Raw genomic sequence first — 9,627 nt, forward strand, 5'->3', positions numbered from 1 at the left:
TATATCTCAATACTGTTACGCATGCGCATGTTGTTAAAAAAAATTCTGCTTAAGGATCTTCCGGATTTTTCTTTTCGAAAGTTGGCAGGTATGGTAATGTTAAGATATTGTTTACAAGAAGGAGAAAGGTACATTTTGCAAAAAAACAAACGTGTAAGTTGCGTGATGTCTGCATAATGTAGTTAAAGGTGATCGTTGCGTGTTTACTGGACCGCATCGCAGGATTACACACGCCAATCAGTGCTATGGCGACATGGCATGAGGGGCTAATAAATCTTAACCTCCGCATCAAATATGATCACTGAATGATAAAATATATATTTAATATCGCAGTAAGTAATAACAAAGAAGGGGCGTGATGGTGCAGTGGTCAAGTTGCTTGCAACCCTCAAGACGGACTGGGTTTGTGTCCTGATTTAGGCATGTGTGATTTTCGAGGTGAAAGTCACGTCCGGTGGTTCGGATTTTGCGTAAATAATGATATCCCATGGCTTATGATCGCGAGATTATGGGGCATGTAAAACTACAAGCTTCCTTCCTCCCAGTAATAATACAGTGATAGCTTGTTAGTGTGTTCCTCATTAACACATTTTTCTGCTTCGCACATCATAAATTCGAAGTCTCAATTCTCATTTTATTAAACCTGTATAAAAATACCTCACTTATCACGTCACAAATTTTCCCTTTTACCGCTTAGTACGATCACATTTTTCCTAGGCCTGAAAATGTTATATGTCATCCCTTGTGAAACAAACGTGATTTCCAACTCTGGTAAGATCTGTTGCCACAGTTGCGTGATTATGGAAAACGGCCTTAAATTCCTGAACTGCATAGGATAAGTTGCACGTTCAGGGAGCAAACTGTTAGCCTAAGGAATGTTCAGTTTTGCATGCCGGTTAGCTGCAAGATTGCTGAATAACACAGTGAGTCTATTTGTGTTTGTATTTCTCATTCCATTCAGAAATTAGAAGTTTATTTTGTGTTGAGTGGTACAGTGAGTGAAGTGTAGCGAATATTTGTCGCGTGATACGGTAGCCTATATCTGGATTAGGAACATAATCGCTTGAAATTGACTAACGTGATGCGTATTTGTCTTGTAATAGTCTAGATATAGATACAGAAAAGGTGAAATTCCTTTCTAATGAAGACAACATTAAAATCTTTCAGAAAGTAGACTGGCATCTGCATCTTTATGCGCACAGAGGTCGCGAATGTTGAACCCGCACCTTTGAGTTTCGACTCGATCGATTCGTCTTGGTCGGGGTCGAAGTTTTAAAAATGGCAGCCAAAGTCATTCTGTCTGTTGCAGTCGCACATGACCGAGTATAACTTCCGATTCACTGTCTAATAGTATGATCTGCAATAATACTTGGATAATTTTATTGGCCCCTGTGCATAGGTTTTCATATTTGTTTGGTATGTTTCACACCGTTTACTGCACTTGTTTTTATAAGCCCCAGCAGAAAAGGTTTTTATATTTGTTCTTTCATGTTTTTCACACCTTTTAATACTATCCTCTCATCTTGAGAAATGGTAGATATAGTTTTCACTGTACCTGCGGATACACGACATAAAATGCCTTCATAACGGAAAAAATCGTACCTAGTATTTCCGTATCCCTGTTGGATGGCTTTTATTCATGTATTCAGTAGTATGTTTTCTCACTTAACACGTTCATTTTTGCTGTCCCCTGCAGAAATGTCTTAACGAGGTTTTACTGTGATGATAATAATAATAATAATAATAATAATAATAATAATAAAGGGTCACTCTCCCACGAAAATCGGGAGGCCGAGGAGTACTGGATCTTCAAGTCATGCTCCTGAATCAGATAAAGAACCTACGGAGATACTTCCATAAAAAGCAAGAAAACAGCCTTCTCCATAAAGCTGTAGTACTTGCTGACAAGTACACTGTGTTCTGTATCCATACAATGCCTCTGACCCACATACAAATCACCAAGTATCCCTGCAGGAGAAAGAAAGGACATGGCGAGAGAAGACCCTCCACGGAAAATACTACAGCAATCTAAACCAACAGAGCATAGACAAGAATGCGTCGTGTATGTGGTTACAAAGTGGGCGTTTATTTGGGGAGACAGAGGGATTTGCAGTTGCTATACAAGACCAACTAATAGCTACAAACAATTACAAAAAGTACATCACCAAAGACACCAGCGTACTCTCCGACAAATGCAGACGATGCTCCATTCATCTCGAGACCATCGACCATATCACTGCGGGCTGCCCAGTACTTGCCCCCGTAGAATACACGAGACGACACAATCATGTCTCGGGAATCATACATCAGGCACTTGCTCAGGAAAACCAATTAATTCAGGAGCGTATCCCTTATTACAAGTACCATCCAACACCATTCCTGGAGAACGAGTCGATTAAGCTTTATTGGGACACTGCTGTAGTGACAGACAAAACAGTCAACCATAACAGGCCAGACATCATACTGGTAAACAAGAAAACTGGGACGACTTTCATTATTGACATCGCTATCCCCAATGACACCAACATTGACAGGAAGTACAGTGAAAAATCTCCAAGTACAAAGAACTTGCAGAAGAGATAAAGGGGATCTGGAAGATGAAACTGGTACGAATAGTTCCTGTGATTCTGTCAGTCAACGGCTTCATTCCACACGCACTTCACAAGAGTCTGCGAGAACTGGGTCTTCCACCAAACATCTACAAAATTATGCAACATTCTGTCCTCCTATCAACATGCAACATTGTGCGATCGTTCCTCTCGCAAGAATGAAGATCCCGTGATCTACAGTTTTGTATATACCTGTACATCAACGTTTGTATTATAATGTGTAAATACTTTAATTATGTAAGGCACTTGGTGCATCCCGTGCCCCATTACTACCCATATTTCCTGTGGAGAAGTGTAATGAATAATAATAATAATAATAATAATAAATATAGATACTGATACTGACATGTGGCCTACTTAATAAAGTGAAGTTTTTAATGAATTGTCACCCATTTAACACTAATAACAGTGAGTGTCAAATGAACTAAAATATTTAAAAAAGTGAACATTGGACTCTAGCCTACACTGAATGAAAGCTTGATCAGAAAAAAAAATGCAGTGTAATAAAATGAAAAATACAATTTTTGTTTATTCTGCTTCTGAGACTTGTAGAACAGAAAGTTATTGTTGACTAGCCTTGAAATTTATTCTGAGCTCTGTGTTTCTTCACCGATTCTCGTACCTGTTGACGGCATACGCATAACTGGACAGGTATCATCTTCCTTCTCCTCCTTGCATGCCGTTCCCTTTCCTTTCTTTTAAAATCCTCATGATCCCTTTTCTTCTCGCGATACTGTTTACAACATTCCTTGTGAGTAAGTGGCATTATTTACTCAGTTTGAACACAGATTGCTGTTCTAAGATATTTCCTTTGCAAGTGAGTGTAACACAGAAACTGAATCCTGTGGGCAGTGTGTTGCATCACATAATGCATTCCTGTACACGTGGCGCCCATTGACAGGAAACTCCCTAGTCGCCTGCTCGCGAGAGCGTCATAAACACATGACGTATTTTACTATCATCTTCATATTAAACCATTTGAAAATTTAAATGAATGATATAGCAGCTTGAAAGGGTCTACAGTATTGGCTTTGCATACCAAATTTTATTCAAATTGAGGCACGCACTTTTTGTCTACAGAAACTTTTATTATACCTTTTTTGTCATGTGATCACATGGCCTGCTGCAATAAATTCATTGCCTTATTACACCTCATGTAAACTGTTAATAACCTAAATAAGTACTTTATTGTGAAGAGAAAGAGCATTAGAATTAACATTTATTGTAATTATTTTCATCCCTTTCCATCATAATAAACAGTAATTTCTAACACCATTGAGAAATATCAGATGATTTCAGACTGTACATTAAGGTTCAGTTAACCATACAATTAAAAACTGAAAGACATCACTAGTAAAATAAATAAATTTACATGTTTTTTCTGTCATACAAACAAATTTTTTATGTGGAGTGTTCTCTGGAATCAGCTATAATAAAATTTCATTTTCATCTCCCATAAAAGCACATTTTGAGTTTAATGTTAAACTTTACTTTTTCATACTTGGGTGGATTATTCTCTGGAATTATCCTTTTGGTAACACGTTTACAATGTTATGTAATGCCCTTGTAGTGAATATTTACCAGGCAACGAAAACATAAGAATGAGAAACTAGTGGTAATTTCACTAGCTTACCTTTGTGTGCTATAGAAACATCTTGCTGAGGGACAAATTAAGCATTCGGCTTCATGTTCATTCCTCCCCACTTCAAAGGATTTGTTGTTAAATTTACATTTCTTCTTTGGCGTTGGTGCATAGTAGAATAACATGTTGAGAAAAAAAAATATTAGTTACTAATTATAATACAGCATGGCTCCAAACGACAACCACTTCAAACACTTAGCAGCAAATTGACGGGAAAATATGTTTTGCTCTCCCCTCTCATGTCAATTCATGCCGCACGGCTCACACTCCAACGATAATATACTTCAACGAACAACCATTATTAGATGCCATTCTTGACCACGCCGATCCATGCTTATCACCCCCAGCATTTACACCACCTGTAAAATAATTATGCCTCTAAAACCAGTAATATTTTAAACTTCTCAACTTGACCATTTTGAGTTTCTAAAAGTTGGAGGACAACTGTCAGATGCCTGACAGAAGTTTAGAAATGAATGTAGGGCATGTCTGGAATTTTACGGATGTCTGTTAACCCTAGGTTAGTGACAAAAAACAAAGATGCTAATAGGTAGTGTCAGTATGCAGACTGAAGAGAGAGGCAGAGACCAAGTCAATGGTTTTATTCAACTTCTGTGAACTTGTAGTCCAGAATTGCTACTTAACTTTCTTACCTCACACATCTCATTCTATTCCCCTCTTCCTCACGTCCTCATCCCTTAGGGATCATGAGCTGGGAATAGGACAGTACAAGGAAGTTCCAAATTATGATTGGAAGAACCTGGTTAAGAAATACAGAGACCTGGACTAGAACACAATGATGGATGAAGAGTAGTGGAAAGATAAGAATTTAAGGGAGATGAATCATATGTCCCAACCCAGCAGCACCTAGATAATGGAGAGTTCTTTTTTGACATGACAAAAGTTGTCTACGTCGATTATTAGCTACACACAACTACCATATTTACTTGTGTATTAGATCCCAACCCCTGGCTTTTCAAGACGAAGAAAATGATAAAACTTAATCTCACATACAAGACCCCCCAATGTAATTCATCAGAGAAGAACAACGATTCCGCTTCGAAGCTGGTACAAGTCTTATTGCAGCTCTAATGACATCGCAGAAATTTGTGAATAGTTTCGTCTGTACAACCCATGCAATGAAAATGCGCGTCGAAGTCATGCGGTACATCTGTGTTTCGTAGTTAAGAATTGTCTGCCTCCATAGCGTAGGCCTACTGCAGCTCTGATGATGTCGCTCAAATAGGTGAATAGTTTCGTGTCCGATTCACGCATTGCAAGCATGCATTGGTTTTGTAGTTAATAATGTCCGCCAGCATAATTGTTAGCACAATTAGCTGCCGTTCTCGGGAGTGTGAGTTCAATTCCCGGTACTGTACTGCCAGAGATTTACGAATGGCAGGAAAGTTGATATGCGGTAAAAATGGTACATGTAACTCCCCTCCACTGGGGGTGTGTCTAAAAAGAGCTGCACCGCCTTGGGATGCTGAAGCAAGTTTACTTCAGTTGAGAGATATTTATGGTTGTTGCTATTAATATAGCAGGCAATAATATCTCGTAACTCAGGCCGATATAGGTATTTTTTGGAGAGAAGTAAGTTTAAAATATGATAGAAACTATCCAATTATAACTTCCTTTTTACTCGCCAACGTACCTAACAAATGATAATAATAATAATAATAATAATAATAATAATAATAATAATAATAATAATAATAATAATAATAATTTTATGTCCCCACTTACTTTAAATGGAGACGCCAAACAAAACATACTAGGGTATGCGTTAATTAAAAAATGGAGACAATGAACGTACGAAATTAAACATTATAATAATAAAACTCATTACCGCCACACCTGTAGATATCCATAAATGCGGCAAACTTTCCTGTTATTTATTTTTATTCTTTTGGGACTATCTGGGTGATAGCATACCTAACCTAAACAATGCGGTCTCTCTTATCTCATTTACAGCTGTTTAGGTAAATCCTGATGTGATAAATGTAAAGAACAAGCATGAAATATACTTAAAAATAAGGATCTGGCTTTCAACAGCCTCAGGTATCAAAAGAATGCTTCTAGTCACTATGTATTACATTCGGAAGTACAACTCGTACCATACGTAAGTTATCAGCTGGTGGTTTAGCACGTTTCTACAGCACGGCTTTATTCGAAAGGAGTGGTTTCTGCTACGCATACACCAATTGGGAATATCAGTGATCATCTCTAGAACCATTTGGGAATAGATTCACACTGTTTGAACTCTGTAGTCAGGAAACAAACTATTTTTAAAAGGTTCAGAAAGACAGGACCTCAAATGCTCTCTATTGCAGTGAATGGCTGATGCGACTGATGAGATGACAGTGAAGATGACATCACTTGGAATGACGACATGCCGGTAGCAGGGAAGTTGGCGGCGCAAGACAACAATTCAAATGAAAGTAGTGATCAGGTTTACCCAGGTTTATTGTGTGGTAGGCTTACTGCTCAACTGACAAAGGCAAATCGCCATTGTCCTTTTGTATCAATATTGCATAATATGATAATGTGGTACCCTTATCCCTTTTCTCTACAGGGTTGAGTATGATGTGAGACGAATCTTCGTAGCGAGTTTTTACGACCGTCTGCCCTTCCTAATGTCAACCTTATCAGAGGAATTAATGAGATGTAACGAGAGACGTGATATGAGTAACTAAAACGGACTATAGTTACTTTATATGTAGGCCTAAAAGTCGTCTTCACCATTTATTGTCTTTTTACATTTAGAAATACTGCCTTCCAACAAAAACAGCCAGTATAACTCAAATACATTCATAAGTTTGTTAAAGAATAGTGTAGAATGTACACATGTACAATTTATAGCCTAGAAGTCATGTGTTCACTGCACAAAATTTGAGGTTATCGCATATTAGACCCCCTTTAATTTTTTGGCTGTAAACATGGGGAAAAAAAGGGGTCTAATTTGCAAGTAAATATGGTATCTAAATGCTGAATATCCTATTCAAATGTATGGTAATGTGGGATAATGTTCTTCCTGTCAGATCACTTGATCTGACACCACTGGACTTCTGTTGCTGGCTATGTGGTTGTTAGTGTGTCAGCATGTAAGAATAAAAACCAGGTCTTGTTTCTCAATTTTTAAAAGCCATTTCATCTCGTGGAAATACTTTTCTTTGCTTTTTTTGTTTGTTTGTTTGTTTGTTTGTTTGCTTGTTTGTCTTTTTTGTCTCTCCCCTTATCTTTCGAGCCCTTCAGGATGTTATTGATGAATTTTATAAACTTTTATAATATTGGTATATATTCCTGTAATATGATGGATATTGATTTCATTATTTAATCTTAACTATATAATTCTTGTGTTTGAACAGGAAACAGAAGATTTTTTATCAAACCTAGTGGTGAACAAGACTGTCCTAGCTAAGACAGATCGACCTGCTGGTGTTGTGTGTTTCCAACAGAGCAAGGATCCAAACGATGTCTTGAATGACTGGTCAAATCATCTCAGTTCACTCATGCAACTTGTGAATAAAACAACACATCTCATCAATAAAGAAGAAATGGTCCATAAACATCTTCTGGCTGCCAAGGAGTGATGATGATGGCTATAACGTACAAACTTATATTTATTGTTTACAACTCTCTGATTACCTGTATACTGCTGGTCACAGAACTGGGTATAACTTTAAGTCACCCTTTTTCATATTTATAATAAAGTATTTATTTATTTGAATTGCATTATTTTCATTTAAAGAAATTCTCTTTCCTTTACTATTTCTGCACCTGGCTAACATTTCTGGAAATACGCCCATCCTTTTGAGTAGAAATTCGGTTATTCCTGTTTTAATTTGGCTAGTTCACATTTGAGAGTTGCCCAGTGTTGAGTCCGATTGCGTTGCAAGTGTTATGCATAGAGTTTTGAGTGAAGTGAAGAGTAATTGTGTACTAGCAGATATTGTAATTTGGAATTGTGAACAATGCTTATTAAATTTAATTAATATCTCAGCTGTAATTTGTTGTACATATTTTGATTAATAAATTGACTTACTATAACCATAATTAGAACTTATATTAAAATCTGAGCTTTATTTTGCAAGTTCTCTATTTTTGTTTCATTGTTGTCTTTTTGCCATTTAATGCTGAAAACTGCTTTCTGAATACCTCCTCAGTGCCTAAGTTTGAAGATTTAAAGCGAAGGCTGTAATTCATATCGTCACTTAAACAATACCATGTAACTTACATTTGTGATGCTATTGCAGTTTTCATTGGGTTGGCTGCCCTGTGGGCTCCTGCTTGTCCTGTGAATGGCACGGAACACTGCAGTCAATGGTACTTGAATAAATTGGAGGGAAACTATACCCTGTATCTGTTTGAGAAAAATATTGTAGGAAATACTGCATAACTGCATTGTAGTGAGAGGAAAACAATACTGTGTATCAGTTTCTGAAAGATATTTAAGGAAATACCTCTTAACTGTGTTCTAGTGGAATTGATGAGGTCTATACTTCAAGTGGCATAAAGGGGACACTTTGTTTTTAAAACAGAAGGCTTTTGTCTGTAAAGGAAGCTGTGTTTTGTGTTGAGTGCTCTGAAACATCATACTGGGTAATTGCTTTTCAGTGAGAGTAGTGTATATTTCTGAAAGCAACAAGGGGACTTATTTTGCTAACATTGTGTAAAGTGGTATTTTAGTTTTGGGAAGAAGTGGCAGTGTAGTCACCTGTAATTTCACAGGTTAGGTTTTAACCCCTTGACTACCAATTTAATTTGTTGCACCATAACACGGAATACTTATTTAAAATGGAGGCTGCAATACAGAATGCCCCATGCGACAGAAAACATGACAAATTATACAATTCACTACATAAATCATTGAAATCTTGTGAACATGTTTAAAAATGTTTAGACATATCTTTTCAGTAATTGACAATGGTGTAGTAACTCTTGAAACAAGAAGGAAGGTGTAAAGGTACTCCACATTTCTCGCATTTCCAGGTTGTTTCGCTGCATTTTCCTAGTAAAGTACAAACTTTGCAGGCTTTAGCTGGATGAAGTTTCTTTGCTGTGGGAGGAATATATCTTGGGAAGTGTGCCCATGTCTTTGCCTGCAGTCTAGCTAGACAATCACCATTCGAAACCCTTCCTCTTCCTTTATAATCGGGCAAAGTTACAGACTGAAGAATCTGATCCGCCAAGTCCAAGCGAAACTGTGAACTTCTGTGCTTTTTTGTTTAATATCTTTGAATGGATGACACATGTGTTTAGTAGAGCAATATAAAACATGTAAAAGAAAATCTTTTTGTAGCCTTTCATAAATTTCCTCATAACCGGAAAGCAGGCAAGTTGTTGATCCTGCCTGTCCACCCCTCCCAATCCCTT

The 9,627-nt window shown here is 37.3% G+C and overlaps 1 protein-coding gene across 1 annotated transcript in view; it reads left to right on the plus strand.

The window, feature by feature from the left end:
- The window catches only part of Rpn5 (regulatory particle non-ATPase 5), a 100,845-nt gene extending 92,538 nt beyond the window's left edge, over positions 1 to 8,307 (plus strand). The window contains exon 9 of the mRNA XM_067158803.2: positions 7,620 to 8,307. Coding sequence (XP_067014904.2) covers positions 7,620 to 7,844 — 225 coding nt within the window. The 3' untranslated portion in view covers positions 7,845 to 8,307. The remainder of the gene's footprint in view (positions 1 to 7,619) is intronic.
- The last annotated feature ends 1,320 nt before the right edge of the window (positions 8,308 to 9,627 follow it).

The sequence above is a fragment of the Anabrus simplex genome, chromosome 1 (genome assembly GCF_040414725.1).
Source record: "Anabrus simplex isolate iqAnaSimp1 chromosome 1, ASM4041472v1, whole genome shotgun sequence".
Taxonomy (NCBI): Eukaryota; Metazoa; Arthropoda; class Insecta; order Orthoptera; family Tettigoniidae; genus Anabrus; species Anabrus simplex.